The sequence below is a fragment of the Aythya fuligula genome, chromosome 25, assembly GCF_009819795.1.
Source record: "Aythya fuligula isolate bAytFul2 chromosome 25, bAytFul2.pri, whole genome shotgun sequence".
Classification (NCBI taxonomy): Eukaryota; Metazoa; Chordata; class Aves; order Anseriformes; family Anatidae; genus Aythya; species Aythya fuligula.
The window spans coordinates 5,624,464-5,644,747 of NC_045583.1; the positions used below are offsets into that span (position 1 = coordinate 5,624,464).

Sequence of the window (20,284 nt, forward strand, 5' to 3'; positions counted from 1 at the left end):
AGTGGCCTGGCTTTGTTCGCTCAAGCTGGTGCAGGCTGGTAATTGTAGAGTAGAAATTCCTTTCTGAAGTGTGCAGTGACGAAAGAATAGGGAAGAAGGAGGAAAAAAAATAAAACAAACCACCTTGGGGGATGCTGAAGGAGCGAGCTTTGCAGGTAGGAGGGTTTCTTCTCCTCCTGTGCCTCCAACCCACTTCATCTCACTCCTCCAGGCGAAAAACAAAGCGGGCACCTGCGTGGAGAGCCTGCTTGCTCAGGGGTTTAATTACAGCAGGAGGAGGGAGAAGGAGAAATGCAAGCGTCGGAGCTTCGGCTCTTTGTGGCAGGGCGAGGAACGCGCTGCAACTCAGAGCTGGCAGGTGCAGGAGGGAAGAGACCCAGAGGGAGCGGGTGCCCTGCCATGGGGCACCTGCAGGTTTATGCCGCCCCCCCTTGGCCACCAGCATCTGAGAGTAGTGGCTCCATGTGCCACCCTCGTGTCCCTTGGCTATGGAGAGGGTGACGGCACTGGCCGCGGGGTGGCAGAGGCGATGTCGCGCCCACCCAGCTGTGCAAGCTTTGGTGTAAGGAAATGGACCTTCCAAAGATGTTATCCTCTACTGCACTGAGTTTCTTCTAGCAGAACTGGGATGCCAGAGGTCCCAGGCTGGAGAAATAAGGAGGAAGTCAACCACATTAGCAGGGGCAGGCCAGCCAGGGCTTTGCATGCTGCTTTTGGAGGGCTGTAGGAATACGAACTGGCCCTCAAAATAACAACAATATATGTTATTTTTTTTCCATCACTTGTAGTTTGGGGTCTGGAGTATCTTCCTCTGATTTTACTGCCTTGATGGCATGGAGCCTGATGCTTCCTCAGTGTAAATATTTAATCTTCCTTTTTATCTTCCTCAATAGCTGTAGAATTCCCCTGCCCAATGTCCACCAGAGCAGGAGCATCCTTGCAAATAATTAAAGTGAAGAAGGGAGAGGGTTTGCTGGGCACTTGCAGGAGAAGCCAGGGTGCAGCTGCTGGAGTGTGTTGGTGCTTTTCCTACCTTACACCAGCAGCTCGTTCCTGCCACAGCCACGGATGGATTTCTGTCTAGGGCTGGAATTGGGAAGCGAATCGTCCAGCCAGGCTCTGTGGCAGCATGGAGGGGCCGAGGGAGCTGCAGCTTGGGTGGGAGCCGTGCGGGTGCTGCTTTGACACATCCTCGCATTGTGTGTATGAGCACAGCACAGGAAATGTTCCCGGTGGCACTCAGGTGTTACATGGCAGGGAATGTCCCAGCCTCACGTTTCTCTAGAAGGTGTAGAAAATGTCGCTAACCCCACCGGCAGTGCTGAGAGGCAGGGAGCTGCCCAAGGACAGCAGCTTACAGAGGCTTTATTAATAAACCTCGTTCGCGAGGAATGTCCTAGCCTGGGGAAAGACTAAGACCAGCATTAACACTGTCTCATAAGGCAAACTGAGATTGTTTCACAGCAGGGGTGGTATTATACAGCGTATTAATAACCCGGCATTCCTGGTCCAAGGAATGCCCTGATCCAGCTGGTTTGATGAGGCCACCGCATTAATTTGATAGCTCCTCTCCATCGTCCCCCTCTGCATCTTTTACCCGCAACAGGTCTAAATCGGGTCTTTCCTGGACTCCACATGTCACGCCGGGGCTCCCAGCCAGTACCCAGGGCTGTGCGAGGCCAGGCAGTGCTCCCAGCCCTGCCGATGCCACTGCAGGCGGAGGCTTCGTGGTGCCTCATCCCCCCCTTCTCATGCTGTCCCTTTCATCCTCTGTTTGCAGACACCATTGGCGCCACACTGAGAAGCCAGACGGGGTGAGAGCCCGGAGACGGTGTGAGGTGGCCCAGCACAGCATGTCCCAAAACCCATCACCCCTCCGCTGCCACTGACCGGGAGCGAGCCCTGCGCCGAGCAGCATGGTGGGGCAGAGCGAGGGCAGGAAGGTGGTCCTCCTGGAGCCTTTCGTCCACCAGGTGGGCGGCCACATGAGCATGATGAAGTACGACGAGCACACGGTCTGCAAGCCCCTGGTCTCGCAGGAGCTGAGCTTCTACGAGTCGCTGCCCCTGGCCATGCGGCAGTTCACGCCCCAGTACAAAGGTGCGACCCCACGCGTGGTAAATGGGTGATGGGGGTGCCACCAGGATGAGCCCTGAGCGTGGGTTCAAGGTGTGGCAGCATGGGAGGGATGGCTCGGTTGGGGATGGGAAGCCCCTTTGTTCATGCAGGTCAGGTTTTGCTCAGCAAGGATGTGTGCACAGAAGCAGGTCTGCGAGGCTGGCTTTTCCCAGCCTGGCTTTGAGGAGTTTGCTGGCCATGGCCCCGGATGGGTTGGTGTGACACCGTGTGAATGGTGGTAGGAAAGCTGGGGCTTGGAGAGACTTCTCTAAACCAGGATCTGACAAGTCACACACACTGTATGAACACTGCCAGGTTATTTAGCAGCTGTGGATCTCCAAACCACCCCGTGCTGCTGTGCTGCCCAGATGCAGAGGAGCTGTGGCCAGGCAGAAGCACTACATACATGTATTTCTGAAGTGGCTTTGACCTGCAAGACAAGTCGAAGCGGCCTGCCTGCCCAGGCTACCTTTCATTCCTTGTGGGTGCTAGCCCTCAAATAGACTGCTTTTTCCATGCAGTTAACATTTCATTAACCCCAATTAGGAAGCTGGCCCTCTCCTGCTTGGTGCTGCCCTGACCTTTTGCTAACGTGATGCTGTGGGAGCTGCCCGTGCCCTTGGGATCACACAACAGATCACCCCGTACAATAACTCTGGGAGTCGAGATGCTGCTCTGAAATAGAGTGAGAAGAAAGGGTTTTGTGCCAGGAGCAGGGTTCAGGGGTTTTGCTTTTGCCCCACACCCCTTGATTTTGAGGAGGTAAAGTTTTGGGCCAGAGGCAGTGAATTGGTGAGGGTAAGGAAAGGGTCAGGACTGGCACCAGCATGAGCTGGGGGAGAGGTGGTCCTTGGGGCCAGCATGAAATACCAAGCCTGGAAAAAACCAGCACAGGTCTGTATTAAACATCTGTTTTGATGGCTGCTCCACCTGAGCCAAGCCCTGCTACAGTGCTCTGTGTTCATGGATCCCTAGAAAAACAGAGGCAAGAATCTCTTAGCTTCTAAAAATCAAACCCCACTCTCTCAGCTTTAGAAACACAGCACTGTGTTTCTCAGCTATAGAAACACAGCACTGGGTGTCCGTGAGGGTCCTAGCATGTTTTCATTTTATTTTATTATTTTTTTAAAGATATCTTTCCTCCCTCCCTTCCTTATTCCCTCACTATTTTTGCCTTTACTGCCAGACTTGTGCTGCTCGTAAAGCTCCTGACCCTGGATTTTTGTGAGAGGCGAGAAGCTCAGCTGTCACCTAAAAACTTAAAATATCTTTTGGTCCTTCAGCGTTACGGAAAGGAGCTCAAAGTGTCAGCTGAGGTCTTGATGCACTTCCAATCCAATTTCCCCCTTCTCCAGAAAGTCAGGAGCCCCTGTAGATTTATGGGACAATATTAAAAAGATGCTTAAGAAAGAAAACAAGTCCTCTAAGCAATTTCCTTTAGCAGGAGCCAGGGTTTAGTGCTGGAGAGCTAAGCCCTGCTCTGTCTCTCTAATAAAGACATTAAGCAGTCCCAGTTTATCAGTTCAGGGGTGGCCCGGTTATTAATCCCTTTTTGTCATCTTTTTCTTTTCTATTGCAAGTCCCAGTGAGTTTTGCAATGAGGGGTAATTAAATAGCAATTCTCCTCCAATTTGGCATTGGGCAGACTCATTTTTTTTTCCTGCTCGTAACCGTCCCAGCCCTGAAAGCTGGGTAAATTAAAGAGGTGGGACGTTTTCCCACGAGGCAGATCAGCACCAGGGGGAATAATCCTGAGGTCTTCATCACCCGCTCACACGTGTCCACGCTCCTCATCTCTATTCTTAGGCGGGGGGGGCTCAGGGATCATTATGTAATGATGACATTATGTGAAGCGCTGATCAAATGTCATCATTCAAATCCTACACCCAGTTGGCTGCTTCAAAAACATCCACTGCTCACTTAACCCTTTGGGGTAGGTCGGTGACCTTGAGGCTGGCTTTCCCACACCAGCCCCTTCCAAACCTCCTCCCGCCCCATCCAGAGCTTGCAGGGGGGTTTGGATACAAGGTTGGAGCTCCTGAGGGTCCCTGGGGTGCCACCAGCATGGTGATGGCACCAGAAATACCAGCTACTGGGCTCCCAGTGAGTGGGATTGTGTTGGTGGTGGCACTGAAAGGCAAGCAAAGGCAAGCACCTGAGTACGTCTTTGCTCCCAAGCCCATCTTTGCTCCCAGACAGATGTTTTCAAGTAGCAATAAAAGAGGCGGTTGGCAGCATTGTATTTGTTTTGCACACAGAGGTCACTTGCAGGACATATGCAAAAACCAGCCTTCCCATAAGGAAATACATCGGGAAACAAAAGTAATTGTAAGGCTGGGATGCAGGTTTATGAAGCGGTGTTCAGGGGGAAGGAGGTGAGATGATCACGTTCCCTTGCAGTTTAACTGCTTGTTCTTGCCTTTGAAAATCTCCCCATTAATTTTCATATTAATGTAAGATATTTAAGAACTCTTAGTTTCATGCTATATATAACATTTTTAGGGCCAGATTGTCAGCACTATGTAAATCAGCACAGCTCCATTGACTTGCAGATATGTAATTGGGACAGTTTTTAAGGTTACAGGCTGCTGTAGTGCCAGAACTGAGGCGTAGTGCTAGATTTGAGAATTAGATTTTTAGAATCGAGGACTCTGTTCCCCCCTCACTGACTTCTTAAAGATAAAAGGGTTTTGATTCCAGCAAAAAAAAAAAATAAAATAAATAAATGTTGGCTTTTTTCATGCCCACCTGCCCTGAAAATTCAAAGCAAACGTCTGAGCTGATAGGAATTTCACTTGCTCTTGGTAATCTGTAATATGGATTTTACAAACGGGACACTGCTAGAGATCATGCGGGTGATGTTGGAGCCTGAGGAATATGTAGCTCCCAAGCTCCTACTGCTCATGAGCACCATGAGCAAAGGATTGAGATAGCTAAAAATATCACTCACCCCCTAATTAAGGTTTCTAGCCCCACGGAAAGAACCCCACAGGGGTTTCCAGCCCCTGTCTCCCCTGGGCAGAGCAGCCTGCGTGTGTTCCTCACTCATTTCAACACAAAGTTAGCAGATTTAGCCCATCCTGCTGTGGCACACCATTAGGATTAATGCAGATTTTTTTACAGCAAAAGGGAACAGAAGCGGTTGTGTGCTGTACCTGGGGCAAGGTACCTAAACAGGGGCCATACAGGGGACACGAGGGCACAGTGGGACTCACAGGGATGTGAGGCTCAGGACCACCCCAAGTTGCACGGAGGTGGCTGGTGGCCGCAGACCTGCAAATCTTCCCTTGGTCGGCAAAACCCAGCAGGGAGGGCAAACCCCTGTGTCTGTGTTTACTCTCCGTAATCTCACTTTAAACGGAGAGGAGGCAGTTTGCATATTTATTTGGCAAATTTGTTTGGGAGAAGAGAGCTGCCTCGTTGGTAAGCTGCAGAAATGCATCTCCCCGCAACGAGGAGCAGACCAAGCGAGGACACCCAGGAGACAGCTGGCACAGCCCCAGCCCCGTGTGTTGCTAACGGGGGCTCTTTCCAGCGATGAGTTTTGTTGGTTCAACAGCCCAGACCGTCCTCTTTTGAATCTGCCTTGCTGCTGCCAGACTTGAAAGCAGCGGGGTGCTGCCGCTGATGATTCACACGGCTGGCATCCCCTCTGAGACCGAAAGGGCGATGCTCTAAAAATGCCTACGCTGCCTCGAGAGGCTCGGACAGCCCTGACAGAGGGCTGCAGGAGCAGCGCTGCCCTGGGAGAAGGACTGCTGTTATCAGCCTTTCCCAGAAAGGTCAGAGCCGTCTGGAACGCCAGCCACGGCCATTCCTGCTCTGTTATTTGACACGCGGAGGCAGCAGTCCCGATGCCAGGGATGGGCAGAGACTGGGCTAAATACGTGTGACGGGCTGAATGGCATTTGAGCCCTGTGCTTCCCATTAGAGTCAGGGAAAATTACAATCCGAAAACATACGATGGTGTTTTAAGCACTTAGAGCGGAAAGAAATAATCAGTGCTCATGGCTGCATTCCTCCTCAGGAGCACGTGAGGGTCCAGTACTTCCCGTCATCCTGCCACCAGGGTCCTGGTGCTGGGGGAAGGACACGTCCAAGACAATGTGTGGCCATCACGTACGCAGGCAGCGTTGCCAACCCCTATGTGTGCCTCTGCCCTTGTTCCTGGGGGCTCTCCAGTTAAAAGAAGCACTTGGCATGCTGGTCATCTTTGGAAAATTCCCATTCCCCAACCCTCCCTTTGCTTTCTACCAATGAAGAACATTTCCACCTTGCCCTGCGCTCAGAAGTGAGACCTTAATCCCTCGTCATAAATAAGGCAGGAGCTCCTGGGCCAATGCAGGGGTCTTTGCTGGGTCACTTGCTGCGTAACAGAGCCTGAAGGAATGGAGAAGGAGGGAACATGGTGTTCGGAGGAGACAGCTTTCAAGCAGAGCCCACAGAAGGAGGGGAAGGAACGTTAGAAAAGCCTGTGGCTGTTTTCCAAGGGTCTCAGACTAATGGTGTTTAATGGGCCTCAAACCAGGCCGGGATCAGTGTGAGGGACCACTAAAACACGAGGGGGCAGCTGTGCCGCTGGTGCTGAGCCTGTACGTTAACACAGGGGTTAACCTCACTCTGCTTTGCTTTTCCTCCTTTCCTGCAGGTGTCATTTCTGTGCACCTCAAAAAGGACAGCCTCGGCAACCTGACCCTGCTCGCCAGCCCCAGCCTGCAGGCGGAGAGCTGCGGCCGGCTGGACCACGCCATCGGCGACTCGGCAGTGACGATATGGCACAAGTGCAAGTGGGCTGCCAGCACCGGCACCGGCAGCGAGCACACACTTGTCAAGAGGTGTCACACGCAGATCACCAAGACCTTCAAAGACAGGTGAGGGTTTGCCACGGGCAGGAGGCTCCCTGCAGATTTCTCCTGGTCCTGGCCTGCTGTTTGGCAGCTGGAGCTGTCCCGGTCTCGGTGGGGTTTAACCGGGATGGTTTTGGTGGCACAGCTCCTGGTTTAAGGCAAGGTCTAGGCTTAGAGAACAAAAGCAAGGTCCAGCTTGCCGGCTTCATGGTTCACCCACAGAGGGAGCAGGGCAGATTTGGCTACGGCTGAGGTGCTCGATTTTATGCCTCATTATGCCTGCTTTAAGCCCGTTTCCTCCAAGTGCAGCCAGCTTTAAAAGGAGGAGAGGCCCCATGAGAAGAGCCACCGAGCACGTAGTGCTCTTCTCTGGTAGCCAGCCAGGTTGGTAGCCACACTCGAGATTGGTTCAATCCTGTCCTCATCCCCAGAGAGAGCTGTCTCTGAAAGGCATCACGGTGCTCGCAAGCACACCCTGACCTCAGGACCTGCAGAGGCTTTCCACAAGACATCTTTCATGTCAAATTGCTTCAGAAAAGACCTCGGTCAGCTATGACTGAAGGGTGCAATATTGCTACCGTGAAACCGCTGCCCTCGGTGTGAATGGAGTTAGGGCTCTGGGGCCAGCAAATGTCCGTACAAGGAGAACAAATATCCTTTTTGCTCCCTCGCTTCCCTCCTCGAAGCCAGCCTGTGGAAACTGAGAATCATTCCTATTGTTGGACAATTTGCTTGTGTTGTGCCTGTTAGGTAGATAGAGATTCCTGGTCATTGACACCATGAATGGTGCTTTTCACAGAAGCCAAGCACACTTTGAAATTATAATGAAAGAAAATATTGGCATCCAGCAATAGCTGGCTTTCTGAAAATTACTTTTACAGAGTAACAAAAGATCTCTGCAGTTTGGACATGATGAATATGTTTCCTTTGAGAGTCCCTGAAAATTTCCCTTATCAAGTTTGAGGCTCTACAAAAGAGGAGGGGAGGGAATATTCTCTTCTGGAGCGTATAAACCGAGCGTGTTCTTTTGTGTTCTTTGACTAGCTGCCCAGGGAAGATGCTATTGAGGACAGACCTTCAGTACCACACAGATCCACTTTTGGAAGATGCAAACGGAAACCAGCCAGAAAGAAAGAGCTACAACCCCTGGGGACTGCACTGTCACAGGCAGCACCTGAACCGCATGTCCTCCAAGTATAATGAGAACAAACTTCACCGTATCCTTTCTCTTCTCTCTCCTCCATCGCAGCCTTTGCTACAAATATCAGCTCATGAGCAATGTATGTTTTATTGCAGTGGTACGCATCCCTTCTCTGTCCAGCTGCTGTGCAAAAACAAACAAACAAGCAAAAAACAAAAGAATATAGCTGCTCTCTTCTCCCACTATCTAAAAAAAAAAAAAAAGAAAAGAAAAGAAAAAAAGAAAAAAAATATTTCCCATAAGGGGGTATTCAAGCTTAAGTCAAAGATCCCCTTGGCATACATTTAAAAACACAACTATACAGGAATTAGCAGCCGCCTCGCCTTTTATTTTCCTATTACACTCCATTACCCACCAGTCATGTGAGTAATACAGTTTAACAACTTCCCCCACACCCACTGGGGTGAGGACAGCACTGAGGCAAGGTGTTGGATTGACAGCCCAGGGCTACGGTGTCACTAGAGAATGGAGCTGTTGGTGCTTTAATTGGTAGGACTGTACTACAGTAAATTAACTGCAATTGGCAGCAAGGGGCCTATAGCAATGACATGTTGGTAAAATTGGCTCAGAAAGACTCATTACAGTTGTGAGCTATTATGGAGAGCGTCAGCAGTTGCTTTGATTTAAGACCTCTTTCAATTAGAATTTAAAAGTATTGGGTTTCCCTTAACTCATGCCCAGAATTTCTATTGCTTGAGAATGTGGTATCAAAATACAGCTATCCCTGCATCCTGGACTTAAAGATGGGCACCCGGCAGCACGGAGATGACGCCTCAGAGGAGAAGAAAGCACGTCACATCAAGAAGTGTGAACAGAGCACCTCTGCCTCTCTGGGTGTTCGCATCTGTGGGATGCAGGTAAGACCCAGGTCCTTCTGATGCCTGCCTGACACGCAGCTTGAAACCAAGCTGGAAATCCAAAGGGATTCTTTCCCTTGTTGGTGTAAACTGAAGTAAATTCCTTCTTGTCTCCCACCAAATAGAGGCTGTAAGAGCAAGCCACTCGATTTGTGCATCTTATCCTCAGACAGGGCAGATGCTTAGGGAAGAGTACAGAATATGGCACGCAGAGGGGAACCTTTTCCCATACCCATTTGACTTCTGGAGATTTTTATTACCTTCAAGCTGAGAATCTGCCTGTACATGAACACAGATTCTCCTCTTGTGCTCAGCTCCTGGCTGCTGCACAAAACAAAACAAAACGAAAAAAAAAAAAAAAAAAAACAGAAAGCATCACTTGCTCCATCCACTCATGCCTTTGCTGAGCTGTCTCGTCTGATTGCTGCAAGAGCGAGGGGTTGCTTTTGTGCTAAATATTATGGTTCTTCTTGATTAAAATCACTGCCCTCCCTGCTAGAAATGGAAGCTACACATTTGATTCACTCACAGTTCTCAAGCAGGTTTCAAAATGTTGTTCTGCTCTGCCTGAAGGATAATTATGACAATGATGATTATAAAGCACATACACTGCAGTGTAAACAGTGTCAAAAACTATGTCTCTTTCTGGTCTCTGACATCCTTCTGCTGAGCAGATTAGCCTTTAAGTTACAGCTGGTATGTGAGCTAATTCTGAATTCACGCTTCCAGTTCTTATTCTGTATTACCACTGCCTCACATACATAAAGATTTCTGTCTGTACCTTGTTCCTCTGTTTAAGAAAACAAGATTATTGCTACCTGTACTAAGAGAAGGAACAAAGCTGGGGTGTTCCTGTACTACTGCAAACTCCTGACATAGCCAGAGGGAAAATGCTATAAATCAGTAATGATGTGGCTAAGACTTAGAGCTATACAGGATTTACAAAGGGGTAATTTATAGAAGCACAAGAAGAATCTGCACCAGTGGCTTAAATTGAAGAGTTTAAATCTCCAGAAAAGGCAGGAGGTGGGATTCAGTGAGAAGCCTGCAGTACACTGCCAGTATTGTTCAACTGCAGAGGATCTGAGTCTCAGCTTGGGACTGAAATTTTTAGATAAGGGCAAAAGCCAGAACACTGGTGGGGACACACACACACACACACACACACGACAATAAGACATCCACTGAATCTGGATTGTTGCTCTCTTTCCTCAAGGTCTACCAAGTGGACACTGGCCATTTTCTCTGCAAGGATAAATATTACGGGAGGAAACTCTCACCTGAAGGATTCAGGCAAGCCTTGCGCCAGTTCCTGTGCAACGGTAACCACCTCAGAACAGACGTCCTGGAGCCCATCATCCTGCAGCTAAAAGCTCTGCTGTCTGTCATCAGGAAACAAAGCTCTTACAGGTTCTACTCCAGCTCACTTCTCATCATTTATGACGGACTGGAGCACAAGGAGAACACAGCACCCTTGGATAATCACCTCCAGGGGCACTTCCAAAAAACAAACTGCACCACAACACATGGCACTAATCACGCCAGAGTCGACGTCCGCATGATAGACTTTGCTCACACCACTTTTAAAGGCTCCAAATGCAACCACACCACTTATGACGGGCCAGACCTTGGCTATATTTTTGGCTTGGAGAACCTCATCAAAATTCTTCAGAACATCTCGGAAGGAAAATGACGAATTCTGTGAAATAGCCTGAATTTACTAGTGACCGATATCCCTGAGAAGTATTGCATTGGGTCAGTTGTATGGGACCCTCACAGTTGCTGAATGTCACGTGCACGGTTTGGAATGAGAGCATGGACAGCTTGCTAGGAAAAACTGCTACGTGCCATTACTGAACTGAAGCGTAAAAAGCAAAGAGCTGAAAGAATCTGTTCTGTCTGCAATCAATCAGAAGATTTATTTTCCTTTCTTGTTTTACTGCTGTCCTTGATTTATTTGCGAGTCAAAAGAAAGCATTACTTGAAAGAGTCTTAATGATAAAATAGGACCTGCTCACCTCCACCACACTCACAAAGCCAAGCAGGCTAAGAAGATGTTGTGCATTTGAGTGAGACTATTAAAATGAGCTGGCAGGTCTTAACAGATTGCAGCATTACTCTCATCTCACGCTCAGTGCTACGGGCCGAACACACTCACAGACACAAGTGGAAGAAAAATGCACACCCTGACATTCACACTCCACGTGCCCAGCGCTGCAAGACTGTTCTTGGAAGTCATTTTCCATAAAGCGCGGGTATTTGGTGCTTTGTTGAAACACAAATGTACCAGACGCAGAGCTCCTGGTTCTGTACTGCTTAAGGTGTAAAAGCGGGTGTTCCTCAGACCAAGAACTGGACCTTGCAAAGGTTTAATATCCCTGCAGGACATAACAGGGCATGTTTCCTAAACTTTCTAGGCAAGAAGCTCCTTGGGGGCTGACGTATGGGAATGTGATGATCCTGTCAGATACCAGTCACAAAAAACATTCACATCAAGGTACTTATGCTCCTAATTTAAAAAAATAAAATAAAATCATGGACTAGACATTAAAGTTCACCTAGAAATTCTTTGATACAAATATTGTGTATGTGTTTGGAGGAGACAAAAACAAAAACTTGATACAATGTTTACAGCTTTTGTTGACAGATTTTATTATGGAACAAATATAATTCCTTCCTGCATGGTGTAGGAAACTTGTATGAAAAGTCCTTACACAAGGAATAGAGGTACAGAACCCAGTTATTGGGGACTGGGGATACAAATAAAGTTGTCTAAGTAACGCTCACTTGTTGTCTGTCTTTTTTGCACTTCCAGAGTATCCTGACGTTATGTTATCTTTTGTTTAGGGCTGTGTGTTTTCAAAAGAGACATTATTTCCACAGGTTTAAATATCAGATCTCAAGGGAGACCCCTTCACTTGTATTTTACTGCATACAGCTGGTAAATTGCAGCAATTTATTGCCGGAAAATTTAAGTCATCTGGCCCAATTGCATATTTTACTTGGCCTGAAGTGGATTTGGGAAGACCCGATTATTTACTGAATGTTGTTCACAGCCTTGCATATTTCTTGCCCACAAACTGCAATGACTATAAAAAAAAAAAACACCACCACAAACACTCTGCTTCAGCGGTGAAAGGATTGAGTCATCAGTTGTCTTGGCTCATGCTTGTGCAGTGAGGTTGGTGCTGAATGTGGCCGACACAACCCACCTGAAGGGCTTTATGCAGACCTCCCTCAGCCTTCGCAGCACTGCTGAGCCTCCCACTGGGTGTTGCCACCAGGCCCTCGGGGCTGGATGGGGAAAGGACAAAGAGGGGTCTGAAGGGAAACTCCAGCAGCTGGCTACCTGAAAGGAAGGTGTGGGAAGCCGGGGGTCGTCTCTTCTCGAAGATAACCAGGGACAGGAGCAGAGGGAACGGCCTGGAGTTGTGCCAGGGGAGGTTGAGGTGGGCAATGAGGAGCCATTTCTGCTCAGACAGAGCGGGCAGGCGTTGGGACAGGTTGCCCAGGGAGGTGGGGGAGTCCCCATCCCTGGGGGGGGCTCCAGGAGAGGTTGGGGCTGGTGCTTGGGGACACGGCTCGGTGGGGACAGTGGTGGGGGGGTGGCTGGAGCAGGTGACCCTGGGGGGCTTCTCCACCCCTAATCATTATCTGAGCACACGCCTGAGTGCCTGATTAACGCACTCGATGATCTTGAGGTCTCTTCCAACCTAGACAATTCTGTGACTAGTGACATTTCCAACCATTTAACCACCCTCCTGCCTGGAGGAGACTCTGAGCCAGAGCACAACCTCCCCACACGGCAGGGCGAGCCGAGCAGGGCTCCGTAGGCACTGAACCTGCCAGAAACCCAGCCCTGATGCTGCCTTCAGCCAGCAGCCCGCCATGGCAGCACCACAGGGGCAGCACCCCAACGTCCCCCCCCCCCGCGTTGTCACTGCGCATGCGCACCCTACCCCCGGCCCCTCTCGCTCGCCGTAGTTGCGGCCGCCGTCACGTGCCCGCTGCCCCGGCCGCCATGGCGGCCACCAGGTACCGGCGGTTCCTGAAGCTGTGCGAGGAGTGGCCGGTGGAGGAGACGAAGCGGCAGCGGGACCTGGGCATCTTCCTGCGGCAGCGGGTGGCGCAGGCCTTCCGCGAGGGGGAGAACACGCAGGTGAGGGCGGAAGCGGCCCGCGGGGCGCTGAGGGCTGGGCAAGAGATGGGGGAAAAGGGCCGCGCATGCGCGCTGCGCCGCTGTGCCTCAGGGGTCGGCGCCATCTTAGGGCCTGAGGGGCGGGATGCGCATGCGCAGTGCGCCGCTGCTGCTCCTCCTCAGGGTCCGGCGCCATTTTGGAGCCAGAGGGAGACGGGGGGGAGGCTGCGCATGCGCGGTGCGCCACCGCTGCCTCGCCTCCGGGCCCGGCGCCATTTTGGAGCCTTGGGGGTCCGGTCGGGGACCGGGGGTGCGGCGGGGCCGGGCTGCGCTCCTTCCCTCCCTCTGTCCTTCCTTCCTTTCTTCTTTCCCTCCAGGCACCTTCGCTGTACGCGGAGATCTCGCACGGGTTGCGATATGTGCTGTGAGGTGCCCTCTTCCAGTGGGTTTCGAACCCCCTGTTGCAGCGTTCAGGGAAGTGGGATGCAGAAAATTTGTCAGGGCCGTCGTGGAGTTCAGGGTGGTTTGCTTGCTGTGAGGATGGGCTGATAACACGATACGGGGTGGGGTACGCTGCAAAATCCATCACTGCTGGGATGCGGTGGTTTTAAAGCTGGCTTCCAGCTGTAACTGTGTTGGAGTTCAGGTTTCAATACTGAAATAAAAGAAGCAAACACTTGACTTGGGCTGCAGTCATTTACAAGCTTGGAGGTGGTGCTGTGGAATGTAAATGTGCCCTTTCTTTGCATAAAAACATTGTTCCAGGTGTGCATTTTCTCCTACAATGTGCCATTATAGGCACCTAATTCTATATTGGTCACCAGAATAAGCTGCAGCAGACATTTCAGAAAGTGCTTATTGCTTTTTCATATGCCCAGGACAGCTGAATGTGCTGCACCAATTGGTTACGAGATCCCAAAGCTGCCACTCATCTTGAAAATCTAAATTGATGCCTGCAGCACTGATGTCAATTTGTATGTATAAAGACTTAATACAGTAAAGGGAAATGTACTGCCAGACAGCAGGAGGAATGTAGGAGAAAAGCGCTAGAACCTTAAAAGACATTTTGTCAGTGTAATGCCCGTTTAATTCACATGGAGTAAGATCTGCTGATTTTTTACAGGCAGTACTATTTCAGCTACCTATTTAATAGGTAGCTGCGTGATGGTGCTTATATTTAACAGTTTGCTTGTCCCTGTATCCTCTCTCCCGGAGCAGCCATTACCTGCTGTATCAGGAGAGCCTTTCCTCCATTCTCCTGGCTTGCACAGGGGAGAGAGGCATCACCTGCCTTGTGCTGAACATGTGCCAGTGCCTGAGGACAGATGAGCTGTGTTCACTTTATTCTGTCTTGCTGCTCTTCATACTATACTTACTCATGTATCCGTTTTAATCATTTATGTTTGATGTCATCGAGCAGCAATGCAGAGTTCTGGTCAGGTTGGCCCCACTGTAGGATAGAAAAAGAAGTTGACATGCCATTCGTGCTGCTAAATAGCTGGCTCTGCAGGGCAGATGCACCTGTTGGAGGCACCTCGGAGAGTTTTAGGTATTAGCAAAATCTTTCCAACTTACTAGACCAAAATAGAAATCCATTTACCCTTCACAAGCTGTACGGTGCCTTACATGCTGCTTTTCCCTAATCAATTATAAACTATTTTTAGCCTTGCCAGGATTTTATACCTTCCATCCTAGTATCTTATCCTGTTTGATCCTTTAGAATAAAACAGGCGGCCAAACCAGCCTTTGATCAAAGAAATCTCACAGATTTCACAGTGCTGGCCAGTAAGCGTGAGAAAACCGTACAGCTATGTTCGCGTTAGCTGTGTGCTCAGTTGATCTGTCGTATCTTTTTGAGCAGAATTCAAGGTTCATTCTGGAACTTAGGTGCCTCATTATTCTTGTAGGCCAAGCTGGTGAGAGATGGAGGGGAAAGAAAATTTGCTGCATTCTGGAGCAGCATAATAGGGGTCGCCGGCATCCTGCATTGCTCTGAAAAAGTAACAAAGATACTCCTTTACTGTTCTTTTCATGAGCTTTTAGCTAAAATGAAATGGTTTTGCTCTGCAGGTTTAAAACGGGACTTGTGCGATACTTTTATCCTTTTCCAGATTGCTGACCCTGAGACCTGTGACCAAATGTATGAGAGCTTACTCAGAATCCACACCAACTACTACAAAAACAAGGTAAACATTTTGGTATTAGCCATCATCAGCCTTTTTTGTGGGACCTGCAGCTGTCGGTGCAGCAGGCCACATCCCAGCAGGGTTTCTGGGAATGGAGCAGGCAAATGAGCAGTCAGGTGGATGCTGCACTGCCGGGTGCCTTCAGTCTCTTGGCTTTCAGTCTGAAAGCTGCAGACGCTTTGGCCTTTGTGACATGTATGAACAATGTAGATGATAGTTCCTGGTATGGATGAACAGAATTCTTAGAGCTTGATGGAAAATAAGTTAGGATTCTATTATTTGGTGACATAATTACCTGTGTTAGTGCACTACAAGTAACATCTTGTTCTCTTCCTCCTTCTCTCACCTGCCTGTTTGTTTGTGAAGTATCCACGCCTGAAAGAAACAAGCTTCACTGGAGTGACAGTGCAAGATTGCAAGATGATTCTAGCAACAGGTATTAATACTGTGATTGATTTGGGAATAAATCAGTGCAAGAGATAAAGTGCGTTCTAGTCTTTGTTGTGTTGGCTTTATACTTCTACCAGTTACTAAAGGACTGAATTGGACTGCTGTGCAAGTTTATTAGGGTGGTTAACAAGAACTAAGTACAGGCTTAATTGAGGAGATTTTCAGTAATCTAGCAGGACAAAAAGTCGATTGTGTTTTGCAGGGGGCAGGAATAGCAGAGGGTTTGCAAAGGCTCTTTGAGACAGAGTGGCAGGAGCTGTGTGAAAAAAATGCACATTTGCTACATCGCTGGAAAATTCTCAGCTTCTGTTTCACTGTGTTCATATTCCCTTCAGTATTTCTTCTCTTGTATTAGACTTTGAGAGAAAACAGGGTACCACAATGCAGAAGTACTCTCAGCCGAATCATTTATTAAATGCCATATAGGAAGCTAGTGCAGTTTTGTTCTGCTCCAGTTCCTAACTTCGATTGCAGTGCGTGGAAACTGAATATTAGTTGTTAGTGATAAGGGACTCCCAGCACAATTGATTGGAAGGGAAAACAAACTTGCCTCAGGTCCTGAAATAGAAATTCATTAAGATGAGAAGTGAAAAAAGGCAAATATATGTAAGGCAAAGGGCTTAAAAAAGGGCTTTTCATGCTTTTGCTTTTCTGCTTTTCTTCCTCTTTCCCCATCTCCCTCTCCCTTCTCCTTTTGCAGACATTCTCAAACAGATGGAAGACATGAAAAAAGGAACATGGAAAAAATTGCGAGAAAGGTTTTCCGCCAAGAAATCTGAAGAGGACTTGAAGTGATAGGCTAACTCCCAGATTCTCCTCTGTATATATTCCTAAGCTCTGTATGTTGCCATGATGAATAAAACCATTCATTCCTCTTAGCAACAGCATTTTTTGTTCAGACCTACACCCTATACTCTTTATTTTTAACACCCACTCTTTTCTTTTTGGAAATCTAGGCCATACCTGAACACATCTGTGACGAAAGTTCTTGGATCAATGTAAAAGAAGGAGCTTTGTGTTGTTAGATCTGATCGTTTGTATTATGAGAAACAGACCATCAGGAAATGCCAGAGCACATAGGTGCAACCATGCTAGCTTTAAATCTGCTTGGGAAGCCAGCAGTGGTGATAACACAGAAATACAGCTGTAATGGTGGTTCTGTGTTAGCACTGGTAACAGTGAAATTGAGCTGGGATAACTTTAATTATCACAAGTTGTTTTCCTCTGGAGAACTCCTGTTTGGGAAGACAGGAGATGACTGAGGGTGAACGTTTACCATGGTGATGAGAGAGGAGTTTAAGAAGAGTGTAATGGGATTTAGTCCCATACATGGTCTAGAGCAGTGTGTTGCTGGACAGGCTTTCCTCAGCATGGAAGGAAGGTTCTGTAGGGGTTACTGCATACGTGAGGGGTGAAGATCGGTTTTTGTGATGTGTTACTCTACCAAAGCTCAATTCTGCTTAGTCCTTTGTTGTGGCTCAGTTTTATTCCCTTTTAAAGCTCTAGTGCTTGCATCAGCCCCTGTTTTTGGAGGCAGAGGCACAGGCATGTAGCTGGGATGGCCGCAGCACTGCTTGGCTTGGGAAGGATGTGTGTCTAGAACACAGCTATGCCAGGACTCTGCTTGGCTCCACGCAGCACCAACAGCTGCTCCTTTTTATGTTTGAACTGTGTTTTCCTGGCAAGTAGTGAAAGAATTTGAAACTTTGCAGCAGGCTCTGATCCAAAGCTTCAGAAAATAAGGCTGGTGTTCAAGGTAGTTGATCATGGTAGCATTCTTCATCTTCTCTATGGCTACATTGTAATGTTTAACAGCTGGAACCAAGAGCATTGGGTGGTGGAGCACTTAGGGTAAGACCTTCTGGCTTCAGGTCTTTGGATTGCTCTGTATTTCTATTTCTAACAGCCCTGTTGCATCCCCGAGTGTACAGGAAGGGAGGTTTCTTTACCATGTTTAAGTTTTTATTATAACTTGATTTTTGTTTTTAATTTACTTAAGGCAATTTACACTTTAGTTCTTAAGTAACAACAACAACAAACAAAAAAAAAAAGTAAAACATTACACCAGAGATGAAACTAAACCACAGGACACCCCTTCACAGTGAACTCCTGGAAACCTGCAGTCTCCTACTACTGCCCAGATATTCTTTGTCCACACAAGACAAAAGACCAGTCCACGTAGTACTAGCGCAGGTACTCATCCTCATCTGGTGAGTTAAATGCTCAAATCCATATCCTTGAGTTTAGCGCCTCTTTACTGCACCACTGTGATGAACAGAACTCTAAATGGAGAGGAATCGGCATGGAACAGGTACAGCAGAGATGATGGCTGGTTTGCAAAGTTCCATGTTTTACTAGTGACGCTCCTGGAATGCGTTAAATATTGCAGCCCTACCGCTAGTTACACTACACCTGAGGTGGAGGCCACCCACACGTAGCACATGGAGATAAAGATACAACCCCCCACGTTTGCAAAATAAAAGAGTTATTGCAATGAGGAATAAAAGTCTTGTATAATTTATCTTCCTATAAGGGCATTGGAGTAACATGTGGGTCCAGGTATTGAGGAATCCTCGCCAGTCATTGCTTCCTGAATTGCTTACAAGCGATCTAAGGAAAATGTTGACTTGGAAGCCCCTCCGCATGGCCCGGCTTTCTCTGACAGCGATGTCCGTGCGCAGGACCCAGGAATAAGCAGCCTCGGCAGCTGATAGATACGTTCAGTCCCTCAGTGGGTGAAGCTGATGCTTTTTCTGTCTTAGTGGTTCATTGTATTCTGGACATCCACAAACCCCATCCTTTGTCTGCGCTTCCTTTGCTCTGTCATCTAGAGTTCAAACAAGGACAAAAATGAGGTAGGAAACCAGATTTTTTTTTTATGTTTGTTAGCATGCTTCTCAGGTCTGTGACTGACTAGGCTGCTTTAAGCATCTGCCAGAACACCCTGTGAGTTTGGTGAGGAAGTATCAAAAAGCACATGACCCAAGTGTAGCTCTGTTTTGGGGGTCAGGAACACGAGCCCTCTGCTTTGTATCCAGAGTTGTACTGGATGGGGCTGGTTCTGCCTTCTGTTCTTGCCTATGCTGCCTCCTGTTCTGCCTCGCTGTCTATTTTGATAAGGACAGGGGGGTTTTACACTCAGGTGTTCCTTTTTTTATAAGCGTTTAGTACCTGTTCCTTCAGCTCGTTCAGCTGGGAGGTGAGATGGGACACCAGCTTCATCGTGGAATTGAGTTTGTCTTGAAGGTTGCGGATCTCGTTCTGTTCTCCTTCCCCTTCGTTGCTGACCAGCGACATGGCTCGCATCCGAGGGAACCAGTCAAGGTTCTTGTTCTGGAAAGAGACCAGGTGGAACTTAACAGGAAGCCTGCCTATGCCTGGGGACTAAAGAAATTCCCCAAAGCTCATTTTGTATGGATCCTTGCAAATTTTCCACCACTGGTCCATTTGCACCTTTTTTTATACAGCCATCTGGATTCAAGTTCAGAGGTTTTTCTTTTCTAAGTTTCCTCACCCTCCCTTTTTGCCTTGAAATAACCTTGAAGTCACACTCTGTACTGCCTGGTTCTGCCCTTGGTTCAATCCTTAAATACACAGTACAAAACATCAAATAGACAATGCAGTGTTGGCTGAGACTGCCGAGTGGAATTAACCACCTAAGAAACCCAAGGAACAACAACATTCTTAAATATTTTGCAAAAGTTTCTTCTCAAAACTGTTTTTCTTTGGCGAGCCCATTGTTCCCAAATATTTCCCTGGGGTAGCTGCTCTGAGAGGACGCGTACCTTTATCATCTGCGCCACGTAGCTCTCAGGCCCGGTGTAGTCTGTCTTGTTCTTCACTCGCACCAGCACTATGAAGTACAAGTAGTTCCACATGTTGTGCTCATATTTAATATGCTCCTCAAAGGACACTGTCTTGTTGTCGAACTTGTCCCGTTCGAGTCCTGGGAAAGGCAGTCAAGCACAGAGAAGGTGGAGGGGAGACGAGAAGGTAAGAAGTGAGCAAGCAAACAAATGCGAAAGAAAGTACAGATAATTGCCTCCTGTCCCAGGTGTGACTTTCAAGAAGTGCTTTTAATAATTAGTTGGCATTTAGCACATAACAAGCATCGAAAGCAGGGGGAAAATAACCCAGTCGTGTATTCAGGAGGCTTCTATTTAAAGTACTACTAGCTATGCTTCCTGCCTGTATATCTGAAAGAACAAAATGCACCCAGTGGATCCAATAAGAAAAAAAAAAAAAAGTTATATTTAAGCTTGGATTGGCTTTTGTGGATGCTTTCCTATGACTGAAAGCATTCTGGAACATTTTCCTGTACTTCATTTCCTTAGTAATATGGTGCATTTTTTTCCCCCACTTGATAAGTGTTGGTCCCAGGAGGGATCACAGCGACGAGAACACCGCAACGTGGCATTTAGTTTAACACCTCATTAACAGGAGGCGAGGAAGAATAATTTCCCCTCTCGGTTTGTGTCCTTGTTTAA

The 20,284-nt window shown here is 48.2% G+C and overlaps 3 protein-coding genes across 7 annotated transcripts in view; 2 read left to right on the forward strand and 1 right to left on the reverse strand.

The window, feature by feature from the left end:
- Positions 1 to 1,916: 1,916 nt before the first annotated feature.
- On the forward strand, positions 1,917 to 10,716 carry IP6K3 (inositol hexakisphosphate kinase 3). The gene is made up of 5 exons (XM_032203349.1): positions 1,917 to 2,100; positions 6,767 to 6,989; positions 8,010 to 8,182; positions 8,848 to 9,023; positions 10,240 to 10,716. Exons 1-5 carry the CDS (start codon positions 1,917 to 1,919, stop codon positions 10,714 to 10,716), a joined length of 1,233 nt encoding a protein of 410 aa, XP_032059240.1.
- Positions 10,717 to 13,012: 2,296 nt separating this feature from the next.
- On the forward strand, positions 13,013 to 16,675 carry LOC116498949 (ubiquinol-cytochrome-c reductase complex assembly factor 2). 2 transcript variants are annotated; one of them, XM_032203454.1, is made up of 5 exons: positions 13,549 to 13,590; positions 15,069 to 15,161; positions 15,273 to 15,347; positions 15,714 to 15,783; positions 16,498 to 16,675. In XM_032203454.1, the coding sequence occupies exons 1-5, from the start codon at positions 13,579 to 13,581 to the stop codon at positions 16,590 to 16,592; spliced, it is 345 nt and encodes a 114-aa protein (XP_032059345.1). In that variant the 5' UTR covers positions 13,549 to 13,578; the 3' UTR covers positions 16,593 to 16,675. The 2 variants fall into 2 exon arrangements, with proteins under 2 accessions (XP_032059344.1, XP_032059345.1); XM_032203453.1 differs by lacking the exons at positions 13,549 to 13,590; positions 15,069 to 15,161 and adding an exon at positions 13,013 to 13,182.
- Positions 16,676 to 17,772: 1,097 nt separating this feature from the next.
- Positions 17,773 to 20,284, reverse strand: part of ITPR3 (inositol 1,4,5-trisphosphate receptor type 3) — a 40,296-nt gene continuing 37,784 nt past the window's right edge. For 3 of the 4 annotated variants that reach the window (XM_032203083.1, XM_032203082.1, XM_032203080.1), the window contains 3 exons: positions 19,583 to 19,743; positions 18,969 to 19,130; positions 17,773 to 18,624 (listed from right to left, as the gene is read on the reverse strand). In XM_032203083.1, the coding sequence (XP_032058974.1) occupies positions 18,556 to 18,624; positions 18,969 to 19,130; positions 19,583 to 19,743 (392 nt within the window). In that variant the 3' untranslated portion in view covers positions 17,773 to 18,555. The remainder of the gene's footprint in view (positions 18,625 to 18,968; positions 19,131 to 19,582; positions 19,744 to 20,284) is intronic. The other variant, XM_032203081.1, reaches the window with a different exon arrangement.

Excerpts from the sequence above, each read along its gene's own strand:
- IP6K3 (XM_032203349.1), top strand. The coding sequence starts at position 1,917 with ATGGTGGGGCAGAGCGAGGGCAGGAAGGTGGTCCTCCTGGAGCCTTTC. Across the intron at positions 6,990-8,009 it reads ACCAAGACCTTCAAAGACAG|CTGCCCAGGGAAGATGCTAT; the intron begins GTGAGGGTTTGC and ends TTCTTTGACTAG. Across the intron at positions 8,183-8,847 it reads TAATGAGAACAAACTTCACC|AATTTCTATTGCTTGAGAAT; the intron begins GTATCCTTTCTC and ends ACTCATGCCCAG.
- LOC116498949 (XM_032203453.1), top strand. The coding sequence starts at position 13,045 with ATGGCGGCCACCAGGTACCGGCGGTTCCTGAAGCTGTGCGAGGAGTGG. Across the intron at positions 15,348-15,713 it reads CCAACTACTACAAAAACAAG|TATCCACGCCTGAAAGAAAC; the intron begins GTAAACATTTTG and ends TTGTTTGTGAAG. Across the intron at positions 15,784-16,497 it reads CAAGATGATTCTAGCAACAG|ACATTCTCAAACAGATGGAA; the intron begins GTATTAATACTG and ends CTCCTTTTGCAG.